Consider the following 27,316-nt stretch of genomic DNA (forward strand, 5'->3'; position numbering starts at 1 on the left):
GGCCTTTTCTATAAAACTGATCCGTCTTTAAAAAGAAGCAAATCTTTTTTAAATCAGTGCCACATGATAACAGAAAAAGGGCTGCGGCATGTGTTAGTGAGGGCTAAAGGACTCTTAACTCTTAATGTGTGTCTGGGCCTAATTTAACACTTGGACACGGACAGAGGCAACCTCCTATTAAAGGCTTAGTAACAGTAAAAACATGGGCTATATGATGATGTGTGGGCGGTTAGTTCTCAAGGACTCACGCACACGTGTCACTTCAGTCTGTTAATTAGTCCAACAGCAACAACAGTTCGTCTCCTCCACATGTCGCCCTCTCTGCTGCGTGTGCCTGCTCCTGCTCACAAACGCGCTCCCGCTATACACTTCCGGCATGCTCATTGATGGCCTTTTGCACGAAAGTTAGAAAACCTACACTACCCAGAATGCACTGAGTGACCGCTGTGGGGCCTCCCTCACTCTGCAGGCTGGTATAAGCATTAGTTTATTTGTCAGGGGGCAATGCAAAAGACATTGTGACACATGTTGCCGACCATCCACGAGACTGGGCCTCAGAAATATAAAAGAGCTACCATCTGGGGTTTGAAGCAACGTCCCTAGAGCTGGCAAAAGTCAGCCAGGGGCCAACGGGTTCAGGCAACTCTGTGGAACGTAACCCATTGTTCGTTTGCAAACCCAAACCACATTGTGATGATATAAATCTGGTTGAACGGCGGTAATCTTCCCTTTAATCATTTGTGAGTGTGTGTTTGAACCACAACACTGGATAACTGAAGCGTCTTCTTTGCCAGTCCGAGGCTTATTTATATTCAATCCATGTGATGCAGCAAATCCTAACTGGAAAATTCTGTTTACCCGACCAAAAAAAGAGGTTTTAAAGTCCAAAAAATGGAGCTTAATCAGAAAGACTTGTTGGCTTCTATTACGGTGGCATAGCCGGGTTTTAATGTGGATCCACATCACAGTTATTGATGACTTTGGGACTGTTGGTTTTAAAGATTATTTCAGACACTGTCAGTTGGTGTTGACGGTTGGTTGAGAAAATCCAACGATGTTTGGTGTCTTACTTCTTCTGCCGACTTTCTCTGACATTTAATCACATTGTAAAAGTTCTAAAGCTACGGTGTAGGCAAAAACTCAGACAACACTCTGGAAACCTTGTTAGAATCTCTAAGTTGATTCTCACTGCATGTCTTCAAAACTAATTTGTAACAGTGAAACAAATCTCAGGGATTGAACGCTTTGCGTGATGCAGACTACACAGCTGTGAGCTTCAGAGGAGGCCCCAAAATCGAGTATTCAGCCTCACAGAGACCAAAAATTACGGTGCGTATGGTTACACACATGAAACCTGAGTTTACGGCAAAAGCTTTGATGTCTTCCATCAACACATGATGGACAACTGTGGACATGAGGTGTGCTGAGTTACAGAGCATGGCCCGGGGAGATTACCTGACTCAATTCGCTGATAAGAACACCATATAAATTGAAAAAGGTTGAATTTTTGGCGTGTTAAAACGTTTTCAGTCAAGAAATGATGACTGAAAATTGAGCCCCTAAATTGGTGTCATTGTTTTGCTTGAGGTCACTCTGACCTGACATGTGTGAGACACATATTGACAGTTGATGTGATTGACCCTGGGACTCGTTGACCTCCTCTCCCCCCCAGTCGCTTTAGAAAAAGCTTAGAGTGCATAACAGTTCACTTTAAAATCTTCTGAAAAAGCAGCTGGTATCATGAATTTTAAGCTATTTCTGCTAGATTTCTGTTAAAATTAGCTCCTAAAAGTACGACTATTTACCTTTTGAAATCTAGAGACTACAGATTGTGTCTCTTCCAAAATAAAAGTTTAATTTAACAGCTAAAAGTGGCCCCCTCACTTGACTCCCTCAATTCACTCAGAGGCTGTGCTGCTACTGCCTTACTTGGTCTGGTAGCTTTTGGTGGCTAATGTTAGCTAACGTTAGCGATCATCAGCTACTGACATTTGTCAGCCAAATCAAAGTAGTGACTGTCTGGTAAGTGTTTTCAGGTTATTCTTCTGTTTTAGTGTGACTTCACAGTTTGCCTTAGTTTTCTGGCTTTGCAGAGTGATCAGGAAATCTCTTGCGTAGCATCAACTGAACTTATGGAGTCTCACGGCTTTGTGTTTGATATCAGTCCACAACGTGCAGCGCTTCAAACATCACCTAATAACTATCCACAGCACTTTGAGGGGCAGGAGATACAAAACTGGAATTTTAATTTACACTTAGTTAATTTAGTTTAATGCAGGTTGAGCTCATGAGCTCCTCGGGGGGGTTCCTGGGATCGCACCTTGGATGTTTCTCTAATCTCCTTTTGATCATTAAGTGGTGAGATCTTGTCCGCACGTGCAGCAGCGGGATCTCATTTTGCACCTTTGACTGTGATTCACTTAGAAATCATCCTGTTATCTCGAGTTTACATGCGGATACTTGAGTGTCCTTCAATAATAGAAACACTGCTGGCGATGGGATTATCCCTGTTAACTCACATTGTAATGAACTGAGTCACAGCTGCTCAATACTGGTAGAAAGCACGATGCAGTCGTGACAAAATTAATGCAAGAAATGGCCTTGTTATGTCTGGTCTTTTCAGAACACACACGCACATAGCTCCATAATATTAACAATGTTTCCTTCATTGCAACATGAAGACGAAGAGTTTGAATTGTGAAAGTTGGAAAGTGTCACTTTAATAAGGTTGCAGTATGTTGTGCATGTACGCTGCACTGATTGTTAGATGCTAACAAGCGCGCAATTCTAACATGTTGATTAACCTGTTATTTCATTGTTCAGTTAGCATCTGCTTACAGTGAAATATACTGTGACTTTAAACCAGTTAACACCATATCAGGGTTTAATGGTACCTGGTGTCTTGTTTGTGATGCATCCTGTGTTTGTGTGATTAAATATCTTTGACCTGACACACAACTTCTCCCCTTCTGCCATAGCACTTGTCTGCACGAGAATATGCGCTAAAGGAACACGCTGCGTCATCACACTCATCACCACCGTCAACATACACAGTAGATCCCCTCTGACATGGCCTCCTCCCCCGGGCTGGACGCCGACCCGTTACCGCTGCTTCAGCTCCAGGAGGTGGACTCCAGCAAAGTGTACAGCCCACCTCGGGGCATGGACAGCCACACCGTATACATCCCTTCCCCGTACACGGACAGTAGCCATGAGTATAACCACGGCCATGGACCTCTGACCTTCTACAGCCCGTCTGTGCTGAGCTACGCCCGGCCGTCCGTCACTGACAGCCCTTCATCTCTGTGTGCCCCCCTTAGTCCATCAGCCTTCTGGCCCCCCCACAGCCATCCCAACATGCCCTCGCTGGCTCTGCGCTGCCCGCAGCCTCTTGTCTACAATGAACCTAGCTTACATGCACCCTGGCTGGAGCCCAAATCCCACAGCATCAACGGCAGCAGGTAGGTTTGCTGACAATGACCCGGATCGGAATGATGCATGAAAAAATGGATGTTTGAGCGCCATAAATGTTACACGTACAAAAGTGCTGATAGAGTTTGAAGGGGAATTTGGTTAGAAATTGAAAACCTGTGTTTTAACCTTTGACTTGCGTTTTCCTTGAGTATATATTACTGATCAAAATTAGACCTTTTACATCAGCTAAGTTTCACAAATTTGTTGTCATGGCAGGTACTTTGAGATAAAGAGTACTGAGCTACATCACCATGGTCAGAAGCAAAGACAAAAAGCTGCATACTGAATAAGACTTAACTCATGTTGAGTTGACAACAGAAAAGACACAATGCATTCAAAACAGTACATGTGCAACTCATCACCAAAGTTTAAAAGCAGTGTTTTATTTACCTGGTCAAAAGTCTAAAGTCTGCCAATAACCACACCTAACCAGTGCTTCACTGCAGCAAGGTGATTCTTAGCTAGTTACTCATTCCAAATGTTTAAAGGGGTCGCATCTTTTGAATGGATGTTCTCATATGTTGCATGGGTTTCACATTTTGGGGTGTTTATTGTTCACAGTGAAAGAAAGTGAATTCCGTGTTTTTCCAGAATAACATTTTTAGACAGAACAGCTGCAGGTTTCTACATAAGAACCTTTCTTTCGCTGAAATCGACCAATCGTCATTCACCGCCATCCACCGCTAGCTTCTTGCACTAGCTTGTAGTCGAGTCGTTGTGGGATTGCACACAAATACAGTCGGCCAATCTTGGCTAAGGTCTGAGCTTTGAATGTCAAAACGGCTTTTTGGTTTCAAGAGTAATTCAATTAAAATATGTAAACAATTTTTTCAACGAATCAAACTTTACCAACGTAATTCAAAAACTCATGAGAATAATAGAAAATTGATTGCGTAGCTAAAATATGTCCCTTTAAATGCAATATAAAATCATGATTGTTCTGTCCTGCTATAGTGGTGCACAATCAACATTACTTATACTGTACTGTGGAATTGTTGTAGTTACATGTGTAATATTGCTATGCACAATAGACTTAAATACAGTTTTCATGCATAACAGAAACCACAAATTGGACTAAATGACTTTAGACAACACCAGCTACGAGAATTCAGAAACTACTGCATGGCGTTGAGCCCAATCTGCTGCATTTGATAATGTGTTTGATTGCTCGTATTATTACTGGATTATAGGAAAGCCTGTGCACAGCAGCACCAGTGTGATGACGAATACCTTAACAGTCGTGACCCTGCTTGAGGGCTGCACATGTGCCGTCGCTTCACAGCTTGAAGGTTCCTAGATCAGCTCCCGGTTCGGACGTAGGGGGCCTTTCTGCATGGAGTTTGCATGTTCTCCCCCGTGTATGCGTCCAAAGACACACTCGTTAGCTTAATTGATGACTCTAAAATTGCCCATAGGTGTGAATGTGAGCATGAAAGGTCATGAGTGTACCCCGCCTCTCGCCCTATGACACCTGGGATAGGCTCCAGCCCCCCAAACAACCCTGAACAGGATAAGTGGTATACATGATGGATGGATGGGAACCTGCTGAGCTCACATTATTCGACATTCATTCATCTATTCTGAATGAATGAATTTGCCCTCAATACTTTCTCGGCTGCAGCTCCTACTTTTTTGTGAAACTTAATACATCGTTTCTTATCCGTGGCATCAGTTGGCTTTCATAGCGGCACTGAGTATATAAATGCTGGAGATTTATATGCCCATTGTATTTCATTGATGAATTTTCCAGTTGACAGAAATGCGGCTATGGAGACATTTTCCGAGTAATGAAAGCTGAATGACGGGCTAAAATTCCAAATGTCAAGTTGTCCCTCTTTCACAGAGTTTTTGGTTCTTCCCGCAGCTCCATCATCGCCTGTAACAAGCCGCTGGGGAAGAGATCAGAGGAAGGAGGGGAAGGCGTGAACTCCTTGTGTTCATCTGCAGCAGGGAAAGCAGACATGCACTTCTGCGCCGTGTGTCACGACTACGCCTCGGGGTACCACTACGGTGTGTGGTCCTGCGAGGGCTGCAAGGCTTTTTTCAAGAGGAGTATCCAAGGTATCAACTCTGTGACTCTGTCTATGTTTACTTAACCTTTACCCCCCTCTCTTTATCCATCCAAATAATTCTGCTGTATGTCTGAACTTTCCCTGTTAGGACACAATGACTACATCTGCCCCGCCACAAATCAATGCACTATCGACAAGAACCGGCGTAAAAGCTGCCAAGCCTGCCGCCTGCGTAAATGTTACGAAGTGGGCATGATGAAATGTGGTAAGTGCTTGCCTAGTGATGTTTTGTCATCTTATAGCAGCACAAAAGTTCAAGCACTGAAAGAGAACAGCTGTACAGTGTAATCTGTAAGATCATTGTGACATGAACTTTGAGACCTGATCTGAATCTGAGAATCTGAATCACCTTGATACCAATGTAGGACAATTTTGTAGGACATTTAAGCTATCATTTCTCCAGGGAAACAAACTGAAAGTCAGGCCCTTTTCCAGCACTTTTAGCTTAGCATAAAGCTAAGCAGGGGGTAACAGCTAGCCTGGAACTTTCTAAAGTTTACAATATCCTCTTTGTATGTCATATCTTAAAGAATAAAAATCCTGCATAATGTGTGCTACCTTCCTACAGAACCAAGCCACCTGTTCCCTCCTGCGTCCAGTCTTTATGCTAAGCTAAGCTAACCACCCCCTTGCTATATCCTTATATTAAAAGGACAGACATTGCATGAGAGGTATCAATCTTCTCGTCAAACTCTTGGTAAGAAAGTGCATAGGTTTTTTCCCCCCAAAATGACAAGCTGTTACTGTAACGGTTAAGAATAAACCAATTTTAGGTTTTATGCTGCAGATTGCCCATATACCCATTGAAAACACTGCTGATGGATTCGTGGAGGGTTTGGGTTCATTCTGTATATTAGAAATAATTATTTTGTTCCTTGTAGATTAGCTTAGCTGATTCTGGATAGTGGCACCATCACCTTAAAAGCATGCAGCAATTTTACCTGCAGGGATTTCCAGGAAACTTTGTTCCCACTATTTGTAACAATAAGGTGCTGACCCTGATTGCTGTTAAGTAATTGAATGCCTTTGCTCTACTTAAGGCATCCAAACTAGCTACCAGAAGACCTTCTCAGGTGCATAGACCTGCTACTAATAGCTGCTAGTAGACATTATTCTGTGGTCCACACCATTTACATATAGTACAAAGGCACATCTCAGGTAATGTGACAGACAGTCTATTTCTCTTGCTGTCTTCATACACCAGGTGTAAGGCGTGAACGTTGCAGCTACAGAGGAGCCCGACACCGCCGTGGCGGACTCCAGCCTCGGGATCCCACAGGCAGAGGTTTGGTCAGGGTGGGGCTGAGTTCTCGGGCCCAGCGACATCTCCACCTAGAGGGTCCTCTCGCCCCGATCACCACCGTCCCTCAGGCCAACCACGTACACCACTCGGTTATGAGCCCTGAGGAGTTCATCTCCCGCATCATGGAGGCAGAGCCTCCGGAGATCTACCTCATGGAGGACCTGAAGAAGCCCTTCACAGAGGCCAGCATGATGATGTCCCTAACCAACCTGGCAGACAAGGAACTGGTCCTCATGATCAGCTGGGCTAAAAAGATCCCTGGTAAGATCAAAACTGTCAAGTTCAAGTTCAATTTACGTCGCCTGCTGTTTTGTTAGATTTGATGCAGAAACGTCTATGTGAAGGTCCTCAAACATGGAGACAAATTAGGGACAAGCATGTTTGATTTGTAACGTGTTTTTTGGAACTTAAAGCTTTAAAAATATTTTTCCCTGCATAAGCATTTGGCCTCTCTTTACCTCCATACTAATGGGACATTTTTAAATCAATCTGCAATCTAAAACGCTCTTCCTGCCGTCTTTCTTAATAGATAGATTTTATTTTACATAACTTTGGTCATGTTCCTTATTTAGTCTCAGTAGAGATGTGGACTTGACTTTGAAACTGTAATTACAGTCCAAATATGTTGAATACAACTTGGGCCTTGCAGGATAAAAGAGCCATTTCAAGGTTAAGATCAAGGTAAACATTAGGGCCTTGTCATCACTGTTAAATGAGTGTAGGTCAATGGAAGCAGCTCGGCTTTATCAACATCGTCGACGTCAGGCTTTCTCAAAACAAGGAAACAAGACTGAGGGTTATAAAGGTAAAAACAAACCAGAGGCTACAGTAAACACATCTTCCACCCATCGTTCATGTCGCACACTTTTTTCATTTCTTCAATTAGTGATTTCTTTTTTCTTGATCCTGTTTCGCTCCCCCCTCTCCTTTTCTCTCCTTCCATGTCCTCTCCACTTCTTCTCTTAGCCAGTGTTCAGCTCAGCAGGTAACTCCCCAGGAGAGGTGTTGATGTGAGGGGATCACAAAGACTTCCAGTTTTTTGAATAAGGACCATTCCCCAGAATTTTTTTTTTCTATACTCTGACAGAAGTGAAAATTAGTGTTCATTCACTGCTTTATCAAAGACCTAAGACAGCGCAGACAGGTGAGCAAGGCGCTGTCGAGCAAACTACAGTTACTGTCAGATTAATGTCATTGCTAGCTCGTCTAGTCGTGCTTTTTAAAAGAGGGGCTTTTCTGTATCTGTCTAAAACTAATAATAGTGAAAAGGCTCCTTTTTAAAACCCTTATTTACTAGGTGTAGTCTCAGCAGCAACACTTTTTGTTACAGACAATCAAATGAGAAGATTTATATGCGTTAGATCTTTGTGCCTTTAGTACAAGATCAGATATGTTTAGCCTAGCATGTAGCTTAAGGGAAAAGTATCCCAGCTCTCAGTAATGCGCTTAACATGCTATCATGGACTGGAAAAAAGGAGAAACTACCAACTTTATTCAAAAGAAGAAAAATATGCCTTCTAGCTATTAACATGTTTGTTATTTACTTGTTAGCTATTAAGCTAACCGAATGAATCAAGGATCAGCTGGGTTCTTTTCGGAGTTGGGAAAGTGTTAAAACTTTTAGATAAAGGCATGACATCTAAGAAACTGTATTCAGCCTCTGAGCGAGCTGTAATTTTTTTGTAAATACCTTGAATGTACAAGCTCCTTAAGCTTTTATCATCTATGATATCACTTTTATCATCTATTTTCCTGCTTAAGTTAAACACAAGACGATTAAGCAGTCGTTTTAAGGTATATTACTTGTTTGATAGAAGCTAGCAGTCATAGTTTTTTTGCTAAGCTAGCTAAAAACATGTCTGCGTGCGTGTGTTTCACTGCAGCATTGTGTGTGTGAATAATGTTCTGTTAGCCTGTTTTATGTGAATTTGGTTGAATTTATTTTCATTTAAAACACATTAAAGCACAAGGAAATTACAGTCTATCCTCTGTTTTCAACATGTCGCGTTTGCAATCCTGCTAGCTACTGGTGCGGTAGCTGGTAGCCTACGGTTACGTTAGCCCTTTTTACAGTCAGTTTAAGGCAGGATTATAACGCCTCTGTTACGTGTTCTATGTAGACCTTTGGTGGCGGAATAGTTGGGCGAAGTCAGAGGCGTAACAAGGGCGAAACGGCGTCTGTGTAAACTGCAGAGCCGGCAGGGCGGAACAGCGCTGTGTGTGTGTGTGTGTGTGTGTGTGTGTGTGTGTGTGTATGAAGCACACATTGTTTGTTTACACCTCGCGCACGTTTTGCTTCCGCGACGCTGGAAAAAACACACTGGGGCGGCTTTACGTTGATGTTGCGTGGTCCAATGTAGAATGACAAAGGGGGCATGAGGACGGAGCTTCGTTACGGCACTGGGGCGGAACTGCAGTGTAAAAATGGCTGTTGATTGTTGTGAGGGTGGCGGCTGCAATGGCGACCATGACGGTGCGTGTCCGTTACGAAGCGTTAGCAAAAGTAAAGTTAGTTTTTTGCAGCAAATCGGAGCTGCGGAGTCACCACTTAAAAACTGGATAGCGGCATCGTCTGGATAAAATACCGTAACATATATTGGTCGCACCGGTAAGGAAGCAGCCCACTTTTTAGATGAAAAAAATGTATTGTAAGAGCGTCTTGTACACCATATTTTACGGTAATTATGTGGATATTTAAAGCACCTATGCTTATTTTGTTGTAGTACTTGAATTACACCTTTCAAACTTGTCCTTTAACTGATTTTATGGTGACGATAAGTTTAGGTAACATTTGTTGTCGTTGAGGAGGACCTGCCCACTAATGTTAGCCTTTTCTCCTGTGCTTGGTGTCTCTGCAGGCTTTGTCGAGCTGAGTCTAGGTGATCAGATCCATATCCTGAAGTGCTGCTGGTTGGAGATTCTCATGTTGGGCCTGATGTGGAGGTCGGTGGATCATCCTGGAAAACTTATCTTCTCTCCAGACTTCAAACTCAACAGGTGAGCAGGCTTTGGTTACTTCTGTCATCACCAGTACAATGCAGGTTTGATATCACTGGGTGAAGTTTTTGTGAGACAGAAAGTCTTCTAGATCCAAGTATCTCTTTTATCCGTGAATCAGAAATAAACTGCTTCATCTAATAATAGTCAGTCAAATAAAAGCCTGGGTTTCTATTTACTCACTTTTATGGTTCTTGATTTTCTGCACTTCCTGAATGTGAGTCTCGTGTGCAGCTGCCTCATGTTTGCCACAACACCGATGGTGGTTACAGTGTTATCTTCCCACATTGTTGCACTCTGCTGACGAGCTGACATCACACAATAAACGGGGAGTTCAATCAGACCTTGGAACAGTAAAGATATCAGCCGCATTTGCTACAGATTTATCTCTGATTCCTCTGGGCTGCCGGTTCATTTTCTTGCCAAAAATCTTTTATCGCTCGCTGTTCCCTTCCACGCTGACCTTCAACTTTGGCCAGACAACGGCTGGCTCTTTCTTGCACTTCAGTTCACCCTTTGTGTTCATGGTAAACACTCTGTAATTAGGCTACCACTTTACCAGCAGTGTGCATTTCCTTATGAACCAGAGTACACTTCTTCCTTCAATGTGTCAGTAATTAATGAAACATTGAAAGCAACATGTGATCCTTTTAGTGTCTAAAGTGTAGTGGAATGATGACAGTTGTGGCTGCTCTCAGAAAGCTATGCATCGCTATGACCAGATTAAATTTATACAAACACAGATGTTTTTTTCTTGTGGTAACATTTTCAGAAAGTAGCATCTTTTGCATATATTATTATACATATTTTATGTATGTTTTAATTAAAATGGCTTTGTACTTAAATTATTTACTTGATATCCAGGACAGTTCTTATGGATGTTCATGTTTCCCAGGAAGTAAACCCAAATAAATGTGGTCTTTTCTCTGCACCAACAGCCCGAGAAAGCAGCTCAAAAAAATGTATCCGCATTTCCTCCCAAAAATAAGTGAAGCTAGAGACTTGTAGACATAGGAACTACAAGTGAACCTCTATAGCTTGTCAGCTAACACCTTTCATGCTTTTTAGCCAGGGACATGCTAGCTCAATTACATTGCTTTCTGATGCTCATTTGGTATTTGGGCACCTACTTTCCCTTCTTGCTTACTGTCAGTCAACAAGCATGCTAGTTTGAGCCGCTTTCCCACTGGTCAAAAAACCCACTAACAAAATGACTCCGCAGTAGACCCGGGTAATTATCGCCTTGTCTCCGATCAGCATTGATGGGAACACAGAACCTGGGTCGACACGCTAAGCTCCGCCCCTCTTTCCGGCGTGATGCTATGCTTCGTCGGAAACTTCTGCGACTCCTTGTTATCTCGGCTATGATTTATGCCCGTCTCCGTCCAGTGCTCAAACATCGTTCCAAATTTGTCGCGCCGAGTTTGATACACAGACTGAATGAGTAATAAAGACCTAACCACCGTAACATCTTCACTGTTTACAAACCCTGTTTCAGGCGCGTTTGTGACGTCGGGCGGTGAACGCAGCAGAAAAGAGACAGACAGGAGTATACTTCACTGGCAATGGGAACGGAGACAATCTGTATAAGCAGGTCTTCCCGGGTCTGAAAAACCTGCGTCAACATGCTAAATTTAGGAGGGAAAGGGGTATAAGTTACTATAGAGCATTCCCCTCCTCCACTTTGCACTCTGCAGCCCTTTTTACATTGCGATTCCGCCTCAGCGCCATAATGAAGCTCTGCCATTATGACATTTTACTTTGAACCATGCAACACCGGCTAATGCGTGTTTTTAATTTGCCTTCCAGCCTGGCAGAAGCCAAACGAGCGCGAGGCGTAAACAAACAGCACGTGCTTCACATAGACACACACTGCGCTGTTCCGCCCTGCCGGCTCCACCCATTAGACCTCTGTTACGACGTCCGATGCCGGCTCAGAGTCAGAACGACTTCGCCCCACGATTCTGCCTCCGTGGCAGTGTATGAGGGGCTTCTAACTCTGTTTTCCCTCAACGGTGAGCACTCTCAAGACAGCTTCCAATTGGTCAATGGCTGAAATTTCACCAAAGATTAACTTGAGTGTAAAAGACGTGTGAAATTTGACTTTGACTCTCTCTCTGAGCCTTTCTACTCACTGTGTTAGTTTAATTGAAATATCCTGTTTGTACCCTTTATTTTGTGCAGTTTTAAATGCTGGAATGAGCGAGCCTCAAGGTTAACAATTGCTTTAGGCCTTGGATACAATGTTGGTTATTTTTATCTTATTGTGGGACTTTATGACAAAAATAAAATGTGGAATTAAAAAAGCAAATTTCTATGAAAGCGATATAAAAAGAAACAGCTGGAGTCTTTCTCATAGGGTGGGTTGAGTTCAGTGTTTGACCTTTCTTCTCCCACTTCCACGGAAACTATCACTATAGGCTTAGGTTAACCTTGATGTGTTTTCATAACACTGCCTTATTTTGCTCTGTGCAGTGGTCCCTGTTAGCCTGTGGCAGCCCTTTCTCCTTGGACAGCTCAGGAAAACATCCTGGATGCAAATCCATCAATTCACCCGACAAGAGAGTCACAGAGTCACTTTCTCATTTAGTCTAGTTGGCTCTGATTCTGCCTCCTGTGGAGCTCATTTTATTCTCTCTGTCACATTCATCTGTTTTTAAATCTAGTTTTTATTAATGATTCAAAATCAAACTGTTCTTCAAGTGGGAATTACCGTGTTGGAAGCTGTTAACTATTGCTGCCTCAACACCATAATCAGTGTTGTTGGAGGTGGAGATAACGGGGCCATGATGCATGTTTTGGTAACTAATCAACACTTCATATTGTTTTGGGAGCAGATGTGTGGAGTCTAATAAAGGATGGTTCATCTACACTCTCTAATTCACTGCATAAATGATCATCACAGTGGTAACACGCACAGTGTGTCATCTTTTATACACTGTTTACCAAAATGACTTTATTAGCAAAACACACAGCTTTATTTTCCCAGTCAGTCTGCTCTCTGTGCCGGCTAATAAGCTGCGTTGTTATCAGGTGTATGATAACACACCTGCCAAGCAGGAAGTTGTAGATATCACCTAAAAGGAAAAGTCTTTCTTCAGTACTGTTGTTGTGTTCACTCAGGTTAATGACATTGCTGTACGGGAAGAAGCTGCAGCTGTAACATGTACATTGTGTGTTATCAAGCAGGAAGTAGCTGAGAAAGGCGACCTTTCAAATTGCCTGGCAGGCCTCTTTAAAGAACGATATACTGCAGTTTGCATTTACAAAACACTATGAACCCATCACTACTGAAATGTATTAAAATAGTTTTTATGGGGCGCCGGCTCAGCTCAGTTGGTAGAGCAGGCGGCCCATGTACAGAGGCCGTAGCCCTTGTCGCACTGACCGCAGGCTCGGCTCCCGGGCTGCCGGCCATTTGGTGCATGTCATCCCCCACTCTCTCTCCTCCCCACACTTCCTGTCTGTCTTCAGCTGTCCCATCTAATAAAGACAGAAGAGTCTAAAAATGATCTGAAAATAATAACAATTTTTGAGCCAAAATGATATGTAAAAGTTTCGTACATTTGCAGTCATAGAGTCGATTGATTGATTGTCTAAGATGAGATAAGGTGAGCTCTTATTGATCCGCCACAGCTCAAGAGAAAGGCAAATTAAAAAAGTACTCGAGTAATAAAATTAGACAAAAAGTACAGGTGGCAATAGCAAACAGCAAAAGGTAGAAACAAATCTGACAATATAAATAATAACAGCAACAAAAATAATAGTAATAAAACTACACACACTATGTACACATTTGTCCTTGTCAATAGATCTGCATGGGATTATTTTCCTACTCAGAACATTGTTCAGCCATTTTAAGGACACACATGGTGTGTAGCACGATTACAACCATAAAAAGTATTGCAGTATTGCACAGTGTAGATTATTGCACAGCATTTATGAACTTTGTATGTAATAACAGCAATTTTGGAGGTAGAATATGTATAATTGTCGTATAAATGTTGGATGTCTGCAGGTCAGATTTAGAAAGTAATGAACTAAATGAAACTAGATGACATAAAGGATTCAAAAAACATTTGACATGAAAGTTACAGTGCCTAGCTGTCTCAACAGCAGGACTAAACGTCTGCGAGTGTCCTTCCAGATTGAATGCCACTGTGCTTAATACATCAAGCCCGTTGCTTACCTCTTTCAGAGAGCTACAGTTCACCTGCATAAAATGCTGTAAGTTTGAAGTGAAATTTTAGAAAATCCAAGGGGTCAGTAGGTAAGACTATTGAAGGGACAAGGACAAGTAGCGTGGACATGATCTCTTTTCTTTCCACTTAATGTCTTTGACTTCATGGTTCCTTTGTGTCTCTATCCTATCCCCTGTTCCCACTTTGATGTTCTACCTTTTTCCATCTTCTTGTCCTTGATCCGTTTTCTTGTTCATGCTTTTTTTTCTTGAATTCAAATAAGCTTTATTGGCATGAGCAAAAAAAACATATTCCCTCTTTGTGTTTTGTAAATCGTTCTTCTCCCTTTTCTCCTCATCCTGTCCGTCCTTTTCCCTGTTTTTCTTTCTTTTTGCTTTGCATCGCTCTTCTACTTCTCTCTTCTACTCTTCATGCCCCCTCTCTTTGACCTTCTCTTGTCTGATTTCCCCAGTCTCACCCGCTCTCTCTCCGTGTCGTCTCTGCAGGGAGGAGGGACAGTGTGTGGAGGGCATCATGGAGATCTTCGACATGCTGCTGGCCGCCACCTCTCGGTTCCGTGAGCTGAAGCTTCAGAGGGAGGAGTACGTGTGTCTGAAGGCCATGATCCTCCTTAACTCCAGTGAGTTTCAATGACGCAGACAAAGCTCAGTCTCTTCCCTCTGAGACTGAGGGGTTAGTTTGCAACAAATCCTGTCTGATCCTGTGATATTAGTACATCAGAGTGTGTTTTCTGCACTTGCATAACCTAGATAAGTTTGTCCGTCTGCTTTGTTGTTAGTGAAACCATAATCTGGAACTAAGTGGGTCAATGACACCTGTTGCATATTTGACCCACATGGTAGAACAAATGTGACCAGGGCAAATAACAGTTTAAACTACATAATTACTTGCATAATGTGTTTTTCTTAGAAAGTCAGATCTAAATAATAGTTTTGTGCCAGTTTCACCTTGTATTTATTTATTTGTTGCACTTTGAAGATACCTAGAAAACATGATTAAACTTACTTCTTTCAAACTTGGTGCAAAGTTTGGCCAAACTCTTCAAAGTATTCATAAAACATATTTTCACTCATAACTCCAGAGCTCTGAGGAGAGGGAGAACAAAATGACTTTTCAAATTTGGTCGAATTGACATTTTGTTACAAAACGTTACACATTTTTTGATATCCCATTCTGAAGGTCCTGATGTAGACCTGCTGAGTTCATCAGCTACAGATATTTGTTTGGGAGGGATTCTCCTGAAACTGCGCTGACATGACAGCTGTTGGTCTTGTTTGGCTGAAAAGACACACAGTCCATTCACAGGGAAATACTGGTGCCCGCATATCCTGGACACATTGTTTCTCAGTACAAACACCTGCTATTAAAGGACTCTGATTTTCCATCGTTAGAAGGTGTTACAAGAATAACAATAACTAGCAGCTGAACTGCAACAGTTTTAGAGTGAAACAAGCACTGACCTACGGAAGCCAAGAATGGCCATGCTTGCAGTTTTTTTTTTATGCCTTTGTCTCGAGACAAAGAGTTAATTATTTTGTTGTCTTTAGATTACAAAGCCAGTTCTTTTATGATAAGAGGTTAATTGGTAACGCTTTATATTAAGGTCCTTGTAAGCGTTAGTTAATAGGTAATAAGACCCTTATAAGTCCTTATAAGATGCGTATTAACATTTAATATATGTAAATAAAACTATAGAAATGTTAATAATAGTATTATAAACATGTTTATTGTTAGATCATAAGACATTTATAAGCACTTATAAGAAACTTGTAAACAATTTATAGACAGCTTAAGAGCGTTAATAAAAGCCTTATAAATTCTTATTATTGTTTATAATAGCATTACAAACTCATTTCTCTATTATGCCATTGTTAAGCCTTTATTTGGATAAATACACACTTTGTTATGCAGTAATTAGCAATTAACTATGCGCTTATTAACAGTTAATTATGCTTTCTTGCAGCTACTCGATCTAAAGCGCGAACAGTGCCTTATTGAACATGACTATGTTAGTCTTATTAACATATATCTAATATTAATAAGCATCTTATAAGGACTTATAAGGGTCTCATTACCTCTTAGCTAACGCTTATTACAAGGACCTTAATATAAAGAGTTACCGTTAATCTTTGGGAGAAAAAACAGATTTTTTCTTTTTTCTTGCAGATTTTGGGGGATTTTTCATAATTTATCAAAAGAAAATTACTTTTGTATTTTCAAGAACATTGGATAATTATGGAGAACTTTAAAATGAGTGCCTGGTGCATTCTAATTTTAGTCTTCACTGATCACTGTCATGATAAATAGTTAGTCCTTGATCTGACGTTTTGCTTGCACTCCTGATCACTGATAAAAGTAATAAGAGGAAACAACCTTAAGTTTTTCTTGTGATGTTGGGTTTCTTTATGTCGCTATCTCGAGACAAGCATATAATGAATTTGTTATCTCGGGTTAACAGCCTAAAAAAAAAAGAAAAGAAAAGCACAGTAATTTTACGCTTCCCTACAAATCACCTTTAAGCAGTCTGAAATCTGAGTGGCCTTTAAAAAATTTATAAATTAATACAAAACCAAAATATTCCCAAGGTTTTTTGTCTGTTTAAATACATCAAAATGCATGATTGTACCAATAAATAACAATTTTAAAGGTTTGGCAGCATCAGCGAACATGTACAATCGGTGCTTTCAAGTTTTCTACAATGTCATTGATTTAAAGTTAGTTTGAGTCATGCGTCGGGAATCACACTATAAAAGCTGTTTTACAACAAAGTGGATGACCTTTAAGAGTACAGTACTCCAGGGTTACACTACACTGGTTTTGGATGTGATTCCATTAAAAGTAATCTTCCCACCAGCTAGGATTGGCTTTGATGAAATGACCTGTAAAGATGGACTGAGCTGCCTTTGTTTTTAGCCTTTCATGTGTTCCCAGCGGTCACAGTGTCCTCTCCCAGTCGCCCGTCACCCATCACCACCGGCAGCCGCCGCACAGGTCTCATCGAGGTGATCGACCTCTCTGCGTGTCCTTGCACAGTTTAACAAAGTTCCTCCCTAATATACAGACACACACACACACACACACACACAGGGTCAGCTGCCAGACTCTGTTCTTTCTGTTGACTCTGCTCCTCTGCAGCAAAAGAACAAATTGTGAAATGGAGCCTGAAATGTCAAAGAGAACAGGGTGGAATCTGAGGATTTATGAATTGCACAGAGGGAATGTCGGGGCTCAGTCTGTCCCTCTGTCCAAGTTCTTGTTGGACGCGGACAGTTTGATGTACAGCTTCCCCTCTCTACTGCCCTCTAGGGTTAAATCTGGACCTCCCATCATAATGGCGTGGCCAGATGTTTCAATGTTTTTTACAGTTAGATTGAAGAAACACAGCACATGGCTTTGAACTGACTTGGCAACTTGGATTGAAACATGGGTTGGGTTGGGATACCAGAGATATTCTTCTGTCTTCCTGTGTTTGCACAGCTTGTTAGCTACATCATTCACAGAAAGTGCTGGCAAGTACAAATAAAGTATATGGGTACTGTCAGAGCTTTTACCTTTACACAGCTACCTTCTTTAGTTAATGGAGGTAGCCGTCAGTTAACACATTTTTGCTTTGGGACCAAAATATTTCGTGTTTTTCAAAGAAACACAGCTAATAGCTAGTAGCAGCGTAGCTAACTTAACTTTTTTTACTTTTTCTCTGCTGCAAGTGAGACAAAAAGATTTTCCAATACTTGGGTTGAGATACAGGATATCTCAGTAGTTGTTGGTCATATTGCCTCAAGATTTTTGCTTTAATATTATGATTCCAAGAAGATGATTGCTAATTAATTTGCCGACCTCTACCAGAGACCCCAAATCAGGCCAATAAGTCTCTGACAAAGAACTTAGTCCGTGGGTCAAGGTATCTCAGAAACTATGGGTTTTAGCAGTAGTTTCATGGTCTCCTATGGAAGCCCTAAGCGGACATGCAACCATGCTGGAGGAGGAGGGCAACTTGCACAGAGCTAAGCTTGTTAAAGTTAGTTCAAGTTATTAATGTATGTTTCTGCCTCTGCTTTAAATGTGTATATTTTGCCTACAATGTAGAAAAATTTACATATTTCTCAAAGATCCTTATTTTTTATTTTGTTTTATTACTCTTTCTGTTTTTTGTTAATATATTTTATATGTCCCTTATATCTAATATTAACCCTTTTAATTGGAGCCTCCCAGCATATGAATTTCACACGATTGTACTTGAACCGTAACAATAAACGTCTTGAGTAACGAATAATTTCCGGTTGTTTTCTCGAGATCTTGACTGTTGTTATCTCGAGTAAATTAAATGTATGAACGCATGTCCGCTTCGGGCTTCCGTAGTCTCCAGATGATATATCCTTTTTTTTTTTTTTTTTTTTTGACCCCCTGACCACACCTCCAGGAAATATGTCAGTGTTGCCAAAGAATGATGCACCTCATTATCTAAGCTGACAGTTGTTGGTTGTTGCACTTTACTGAAGGCATTCATGTTCCCAAGAGGATGAAGAAAGTTACCTTTTCAAACTGTAATACTGTAAACTCTGTAAGAAAAGCTCTTTTGTCAAACCCTACCAGCACTTTCACATCTTAAAAGAAATACTTACAAGCTGTATATGATAGTTATTACATTCAAGTTCGACTTAAATCTAAAAGAGCATCTGTATATTGGCAGATTATTACCCTACGTCTGATATTCCTCCCTGTTTAAGCCTGGCTTTACTGTGTGTTCCAGATCTGTGTACGAGCTCCCCTCAGACCGCAGAGGAGCTGGAGAGCAGGAACAAGCTGTTGCGCCTGCTGGACTCTGTGATCGATGCTCTTGTCTGGGCCATTTCCAAACTGGGCTTGTCGACCCAGCAGCAGACCCAGCGCCTCGGACACCTCACCATGCTGCTCTCCCACATCCGCCACGTCAGGTACAGCCAGAGACGGCATTAAGATTGTGAAACGTCGGCAGAATCCAGAGACGAGAACGGAAAAAACACGTCCTGCCAGGCATTTACACGCTCGCCAGTAGTGGATAAATCTTCCAGCTAAAGATGTTTGATAGACTTTTAAAGAAGCAATGAAAACATTGTTTTTGTTTCAGTTAATCGTGACATTTTGATATAATATGTTTACTCCACTATCTACTACTCTACAACTCATGTAAAACTAAAAGCTTGAAACACCATAAATCTGAAAAGATCAGTGAGATTTAGCTTCTGTAATCGTTACCTGTCCCTGTCTGTACAGTAACAAAGGCATGGACCACCTGTCAACCATGAAGAGGAAGAATGTGGTGCTGGTGTACGACCTCCTCCTGGAGATGCTGGACGCCAACACATCCAGCAGCAGCAGCAGTCAGTCGTCGTCCTCGCCGGGCTCCGACACTTACTCTGACATGCACCAATACCCCCAACATCCGTCTCACCTGCAGCCGGGCTCGGACCAGACCACTGCCGACCACAACGCCGTGCCTGCTCACGGGCCTGCCGAAGCCCACATCCTGGACGGACAGCTGCAGGCTCTGCCCGTCCCGTCCCCGCCTACATTTCAGAGTCAGATGGGCGCTCACATGGACAGAAATGAGTAAGTTTCTGGAGCGGTCGTTTTACTTGATTAAGTATGAAAGGTGCACAATAAGTATCACCATAAAATGGAGCAGAGTTTAGTTTCACTGTGAGCTACTTATTACGACCTTTCATTCTTTCAGAGCAGTCAAGGAGACTTACAAAAAGAAGGGATGAATGAAAGAATGAGTAAAGGAAATAAGGATATTAGTATTAATTCGTCATAGTGATTTTTTCAAAGGTCTATGTCCCTAGAGTTGGAAAATGTATGATAGCATTGTGTGTGCTATCACTCCTTTTTTCATCCCTTCATCATTACAATTTGTTCACATAGTGCCAGTATAAAAGAGGATAACCTACACAGAATATCATGAAGTCCCTGTAAAGCTTAGATTATATTCTACCTACCAGTTACATTTTCATGACACTGAGGACAATAGAATTTGACCTTTGACCTCTGACGCTGGAATAGGGCATATTCTGCATGCAGATCCAGCGATACATGGTCAAATTCTGGGGTTCTGGCTCATGGACTAAATAGGAAAGAAGGAAGAAAGAGAAAATTGAATGAAGGAAGGAATTGCAGGTATGGGAGAAAAGAAACGAACGCAAGAAAGACAAGAAAAAAGTAAACAGTGGAGAAAAAAAGGAAGGACAAAAGGGGAAAAAAAGAAGGAAGATGGGAAAGAAGTAAAGAAGTGAGAAAAGAAGGAAAGGAATTGGGACATTAGTGTTTAAGAAGGAAAGAACAAAAGGAACCAGAGAAAAAAGTAAGGTAGGAAGGTATAAACAAGACAAAAACAAAGGGAAGAAGAAAGAAAGTAGAGGAAAGGAGGAAAGACTTACAATGGATAAAAATAAAGAAAACACATGAAGAAAAAGGAAGAAAAGTAGTTTCTGAGCTTTACACAATAAACATCACTGAACAACTGTTAATCTTTCCTCACAGTTACGTCCATGCGCAGCAGTGGTCAATGGATACAGGAGATGCTGGTCCATCAGTGGAGCCAATGCACTACATCCCTGATCGAGCTGTAATGGATACTGCTTTGGAGGCGACAGGACTGTGAGAGACAAACTGAAACTGAACCTCCATGGTTTTTTTCCATCCCCCCAAAGATCGAGAAAAGAAAACAAAAAGAGGATTTTAAAAAAAAAAGTGCCGTTGTAAGGTAAAGTTTTCTTTCTCTCGTTTAGATGTTTTTAGTCTTTAAAAAAATGTTTTGGATCGAATGTATATTTTGCGCGCGTTAATATTTCTTGTGAATGTGCACTACAGTCGGTGTTCAGGAGAACATCGCTGAACCTCTGCCAGTCAGTTTGAGCTCTCTTTTGATATACAGTATTTGTATCTCTTTTTCACCTTGGTGTAACGTCCAGAACAAGCCATCCGCAGTGACTTACAGAGAGGTGCATGTGGTCACCACAGTAAACGCCCATTCCCGTAAGGCTTAACAGTCATATAGCTTAAAAAAGGGCAGTGTTTTCTATAACACTGTGCTGTTTTTTTTCCTTCACTTCTACTGTGTACTTTGGTGTTTTTATCAGTGCCTGTTCATAATGGATTTTTTTCTACTCTCGTGTCAAGAAGCAGCAGTTTGTGGCCTTTTAACAAATGACTGTTAGGCTTTCTTTTCTGTTCGTCTGGTTGAACTATGGCTGGATTTACACGATACGATTTTTTGTGGCACAGATCTATTCCCAGTTTGCACTTTTCCCCAGAGAACTGAAGAGAACTTGATAGCTCTTAAATGGACAGTCTAATCTCTTTTAATGTTAATTTATCATCAACATTTGACAACTTGTTAACTGTAAATATAATGAAATCATTCCTTGGCACTTTTAGGCCTGTCCATCCTGACCTGCTAACTTTGCTATGCAAGCCATACTTTTACAATGAACCCTTGCAAGCTAACATACCAAACTTTACATCCTGAACGTTAGCATGTCTTACAGAATTAAATTACTTGCTAGCAGCAAAGATCAGTGTATGCTTGATGTATCCGCAAATAGCATGGCACTTTTTAAAACCAAATAGATTTGACAGATAGACTTTGATAGTAATGTTAGCATACTTTTATTTTAATCTGTAAATGCAAAGATTAGCATGTGAACATGCTAACGTCATTAAGCCAGAGTTTTAGCTACATGTTAGCTTACATGCTGTTACCATTTCAGCAGTGAAGATAACTTTGAACTTCTTAATGAGGCCAGTAATGTCCTCATTACATTTTGATGAAGGGACAATCATCTCTGAAGTAATGACTGAATGTATTTTTTTCTTTGCTGCACTTCAAGCCATAAGCTAACATACCAAATGTTACCACGCTAACTGCACACATTTGAAGATGCTAACATGCTTTAATAAGCAATTGAATGAAATTGTATGCATGTTAATATACCTAAATTAGCATGTTAGTAGTGTGATAGCCTAGCTACTGAATTAATCGCTTTGCACTGTCAACAGAACATCCCGTTTAACTTGCTGCAAACTTTTTAGTATACATTTAAATACATGCCAGTTGTAATATTAATAACTGAATTATTGCTAACTTTAGCTGTACCATACTTGAAGTACATAAAGCTGAGCTCATGCTAGCATGGTATAAAGCTAAACACGCTAACCTGCAAAATGTATTTTATCTAAGTACTTACTCAGCACAATGAGTTCTATACTAAGTAAGTTTAGTTCATTTAATATAATAAGTAATTATAGTAGAGCAGTTAATGCTCATTTAAGATGACGTCATCTGCAGAAGTTATTCACTAACTCATATTTAACATCAAGTGAATATCGCAAACTAACAGATTTTAAATTTCCAAGTAGTTGGAATAAAGCGTCAGAAGAAACAAAGGAAAAATGATATCTGCATTTCTCAACTAACAGTGTGACATCAGTGATTTTAGTGCTGTAATTTATGCACTTCCTCGAACGGATAACTCATGAAGAAATCGCTGAATAAGAGCCGTCCAGAAATCGCTTGTTTTGCTGTTCTTGGCTTTACAGGCTGCAGGACTGTTGGCTGTTAGTCCTTAAACAATTTATCTTACATGCTTTAAGCAACTTCTTTGGACTTTTTATTTTTGGTTTTGTTATGTTGTCATTAATCAAACCACTGTTCTCTCCAAGAGAGATCAGGCATTTAGTAATGTCTGAGTTTACTTTTTTTTAACCTCAAACAAACTGAAACAGAAAAAGATTTAGCTCCTTTTTGGATGAGCTGTGCCACTTTTCCCGCTGTGTAAAACCAACCTTAGTGCCAGATTATCCCACCACTGCTAATAGTCTGATACATGTTCACTGTCCTTTCTTTCTTGATGTCTGTGGCTTGTATATGCATGCACAAACACACATCCAAATCTGATGCTGAAAGTATTTCTCTTGGCTGTTTGTGCACAACACACACACATTCACGTCGGCTAGTAATGACGTTTCCGCTTGTCAAACCTGTCTGCTCTTCAACCAACCCAGAGACACAGTAAACAGTCGGCCGCAAATCTTGGCAAACACGGTTTTATTGTCAGTCAAAAATGACAATCTATACATCCCATAAATAAGAGTTCACAAAATAAATCAAACTTTACACACTTCTTCTTCTTGTTTGTTTCTGTTCTTCCGGCCCTCTGAGTGCGAGGCTGAGATTATGTACAAATAAGTTTCAAATCCGATCATGAAAAATCATTTATATCAACAATGCAAATTACGTACATGTAATGATCTTTGATTGTGCATGTACACAGCTACATTCAGTGCCCAAAGGATCACTTACATTCATGTTCTACTCCTGTTAGATTTTCACACAAGTCCTTCAAACGCATGACTGAAGTGTATTTTAAAGCAGCATTCAGGTAAATGTACATATCATCAATGACACTCCTACAGGGATTAACTTAATGGGCCAACCGCAAGCATTGGGGAAGTTATAAACATAATTAAATTATTATTAAAGGGGAAAGTTAACATATATATAATTATGTTGTAGCAGTGTATTCTTTGCTAAACAGCTAAATGGCAGTGTCTCTTGGATTCCCTTCTTGTTTTGCTACATCACAATTAACAAAATCTCAAAACAGCTGCCTTTTAAACAACATTCGCATTGTGTATTTTTTTGTTTAATTAAATCAAATGTGTAGTTCGGCGTACCAAACACACTGAGAATTAACGCCTAAAAGAAATGCTAGCTTTTCTAGCTAACAGCGTCGTTTGTACAGCTGCGCGTGACGCACATCATACTGATACAGTTTCAGTTAGCAAAATGGACAATGGGCGACAAAGTTGTCGCCGCCTGTCCAGCACTATATAGCAGAAGAAAATTAGCTACTAGGTAGTGTCTGCTAGATTTGTGAGTCGGCAGTTTTAATGCTACAATGTTAGCTGGATTAGCTAAAGCTAAACAGGAATATGTTTCTCAGTGCGTTTAGACTCTTTCCGCCCCCTAGTGGTCAAGAATCTCCTAATGCAGCTTTAATTTCAGGAGTACAAGGATCAGTCATCTGCTAAAATGTTTATAAATTGCCCTTTTAAAAAGACTGGCCCTAAAGTTTACATGATAATAGGAAAATATGTCATTTTATCTCACAAAAACGGGAGTGCCAAAATACACCGCAACGAACCAGTACGACTTTAAAAGTCACACACGACATACAAGAGCATTTCAAACTATTGCCCATGTTAAATTACTTTGCTTCAGTGCCACACTCAAAAGCTCGTATGCAGAAACAATAATTTACACATTTCTTTTTTGTAGTTTTCCCTTATATACAAAACTCACCAGAGAAACCATTAAAAGTACATAACCTGGTGTTCTGTTGGCTACAGGAAGGCATGTCTTCAGATGAGTCACTGCCATCATTAAAAAAACAAACATATTTTACAGATCTTAAATACTTCTAAATCAAACAAACGTTTCTGTACAAAATGTGCTATCAACAAGTGGCTGCCTTTTGTGAAAAAAATTGCTGCAGTGGTAGAAAATGGCGAGTGTGCTCCTTTATTACTGGATACTTTGGTTATAACTGTCCTCAATCCTTCAAACGGGATCCCATAGACAAGTGGAAGTAGAAAAATTGAGATATTTGATATTAAAATAAATCTTGAGACTTTTTCGTGCCATGCGTTGGTGGGGACGTTCGACGGCAAATCTACATGTAAAAATGACACGACTTTAAAACAAACCAGCGATATGGCTTCTTATTTTAGAATTTAGGAATTCCACAAACAATAAATACATTTTTAAATACAATAAAATTTAGTCAAAAACACACCAGATGAAGCCTTCAGACATGAAAGCCAGTGCATCCTTTTCAAGGTGTCTTTGAACTCAACACTGTTTCAGGATCCGTTTTTGGGTTCACTCAATGTTCTTTCAGTCCTCCAGCTCAAAGACGGACTTCATGGCAGTTTTCATGTGGGCGGAGGGCCGTTGGTGTAGCGCAGCATGGGGTAGAAGGAGCGGGCGAAGTTGTTGGACAGCGTACAGCTGTAGTCCTCCTCAGAAAGAGGCACCAGGCAGGCCAGAACCAGCAGCACGAAGAAGAGCAGGTGAAGAGGAAAGGCAGCTCGTAGAACCCGGTAGAAGAGGGGCCGGCGTGGGGAAGAATCCCTCCTCTCCTCCCTGGAGGGGGACAGATGGAACAGAAATGTTGAGGGTTAAAAAAAAGTTTTGAAGTAAACCATTTAGCCTGCTTAATTTAAATCAAAGTTTGTAACAGTTTACCTTCTTGTCGCTGGCTGTCGAGCCGTAGCAGCCTGAAGACCAGCCTCCTCCTACAGCAACAAATAAGACAGTGATGTTACTCACTTGTTTCTAGCTTTAAAACACAACATAATGTCTGCAACTAAAAATGTCAAAACAGTTCGCAATGTCCACTAAAGCTTATAGCCTTTGAGATGAGAGCAGGTTTAGCTGACATGTACACAAATAGTGTGAAGTGTTGATGCGTTTCCCACTGACAAACTGCAGAATTTTATTGGCTGGAATGTGTGTGACTCGTGTATATTTATTTAAGTTAGTTTTCTTAAACTGTGTGATGGTCAGTTACTACTTTACTTCTATTCTGCCTCATTTTGGAGCCAATTAATACATGTTACTTTAGCACTGCGCCCTCGGTGGACAACGAGGAGGCGAGCTGATTGGCTGGTTAGCTGAGGCGTAAAGAAAGGGACAAAATCCGTGCTTGTAACCAGAGTTATTATCGTTTTGAAGTGTGAGTTTTACGAGTTTATAATCGACTAGTTTCAGTTTAGTTTTTGTATAGTTTCAGTGTTCGTTTTTCAGACATTATGAGGCCTTGATTTAAAGAAGATGAAAAAAGTTAGATGAAAGATTACATGTGTCTTTGTTACTCTGTCGTCTCCATTCTAGTAGGTTCTTTTTGTCAGGCCGGTGTCCCTCGTCAAACAGAATAGGACAAAGTGGTTCTACGATGAAAGCGAAGCTGATTTTACCTGCAGTTCTATTCAGTTTCAGTTTGTGTTGCATTGTTCATTGAAGTTTTTATGTTTATTTCAGTTAACAAAAATATTTTTTCACTGCTAGTTTTAGTCTTAGTCTTAATTTTCGTTAACTATAATAACCCTGCTTGTAACTTGTAGCGTGTAACTTCAGTTTCACACATGCAGAAAGGATATTAGTGTGTCAGTAACTCAGACTTTGTGAAATCTCAAAGTTGAAAATATTGTGGCACAAATTCGAAGTCCACATCCACAAATAGTTTCTACAGCTCCAAAACCTTTTTACACATTTCCAAATCTTTTCTGGGAGCACAAAATATTGTGAGAACGCATTTTTACACATTCACAAATGTAGATTCTTGCTTGCTATTTTTTTTTTACATGCAAGCAAAACATGAAATACATCAGCAGAAATTTAGGTGAACATTATTTTGCGAGCGCCAAACGAACTCGATCTCCACACTTAACATACATGACATTTATAAAGCTTAGTGAACATAATTTATTGTTACAGAATAAACAGCAGATAATTTGGATAATGTAAGTAAAAGTTACAATACTAGATGCATTATATCAACAACCTGATCCTAACCACATCAGCACATCTAGTAAAGGTGAACATTCAGGTGTACCTTTTGCAGCAGGAGAGGAGAGCTGAGAGTTCCCAGGCCGATGCTGTCCATCTCAGAGCTGGTTGAGCAGGTTTCCTGAGACAGACAGCAAACAGACCGTCAGAAAAGACCGACCCAACTGGTTCAGAGTCAACGAGCTTTAAAACTCGAGTACTGACAGTCACTTAAACTTTGATAACATCTACCTAATGATGCTTTTGTTATCAAACACAGCTGTAAAGTACACCATGGTCAGCCTTTTTAATTGCTGTCACTTGCAATTTTCATCACGTTTCGGACATAAAAAAAAAGCCTCTCATAGAGGGTACGGAAACAATATCACTGCAGAGCCCTCATGCAGGTGAGAGGTAAACTGGACCTACCAGTCTGCCCTGCAACGTGTGCAGGTCAGCAGCCACCTGTCGCAGCAGGAGACACAGCTTGTTGCAGATGACGTGGACCTTCTCCTTGGCCTCTATGCTGTCCTCCTCTGTGGCCTCCAGGAGGAGCTGAGAGGAGATCTCCTGCAAGGAGGAGACCAGCCGCTGCCGGCTGCGCAGCTCCTCTTGCAGAGCCTGACAGCAGGGGGCGACAGAGAGAGCAGGAGTCAGTGCAAAGCAGGCAGTACTTATA

The 27,316-nt window shown here is 40.9% G+C and overlaps 2 protein-coding genes across 4 annotated transcripts in view; one reads left to right on the forward strand and one right to left on the reverse strand.

Moving 5' to 3' along the window:
• The first annotated feature begins 3,069 nt into the window (after positions 1–3,069).
• On the forward strand, positions 3,070–21,000 carry esr2b (estrogen receptor 2b). Of its 3 annotated transcripts, none has more exons than XM_069662501.1 (9): positions 3,070–3,461; positions 5,318–5,535; positions 5,635–5,751; positions 6,751–7,110; positions 9,708–9,846; positions 14,534–14,667; positions 18,799–18,982; positions 19,302–19,637; positions 20,568–21,000. In XM_069662501.1, the coding sequence occupies exons 1-9, from the start codon at positions 3,070–3,072 to the stop codon at positions 20,686–20,688; spliced, it is 2,001 nt and encodes a 666-aa protein (XP_069518602.1). In that variant the 3' UTR covers positions 20,689–21,000. The 3 variants fall into 3 exon arrangements, with proteins under 3 accessions (XP_069518602.1, XP_069518603.1, XP_069518604.1); XM_069662502.1 differs by having other exon boundaries at positions 5,339–5,535; XM_069662503.1 differs by having other exon boundaries at positions 5,339–5,535; positions 19,302–19,552; positions 20,564–21,000.
• Positions 21,001–23,123: 2,123 nt separating this feature from the next.
• Positions 23,124–27,316, reverse strand: part of syne2b (spectrin repeat containing, nuclear envelope 2b) — a 132,382-nt gene continuing 128,189 nt past the window's right edge. Inside the window, exons 124-127 of the mRNA XM_069661679.1 lie at positions 27,067–27,258; positions 26,705–26,779; positions 25,336–25,385; positions 23,124–25,233 (exon numbers count right to left, since the gene is read on the reverse strand). Of these exons, the coding sequence (XP_069517780.1) occupies positions 25,023–25,233; positions 25,336–25,385; positions 26,705–26,779; positions 27,067–27,258 (528 nt within the window). The 3' untranslated portion in view covers positions 23,124–25,022. The remainder of the gene's footprint in view (positions 25,234–25,335; positions 25,386–26,704; positions 26,780–27,066; positions 27,259–27,316) is intronic.

Source organism: Semicossyphus pulcher, unplaced genomic scaffold (genome assembly GCF_022749685.1).
Source record: "Semicossyphus pulcher isolate SPU_LCO1_2020_fin unplaced genomic scaffold, fSemPul1.0.p SCAF_14, whole genome shotgun sequence".
In the NCBI taxonomy this organism is placed as follows: Eukaryota; Metazoa; Chordata; class Actinopteri; order Labriformes; family Labridae; genus Semicossyphus; species Semicossyphus pulcher.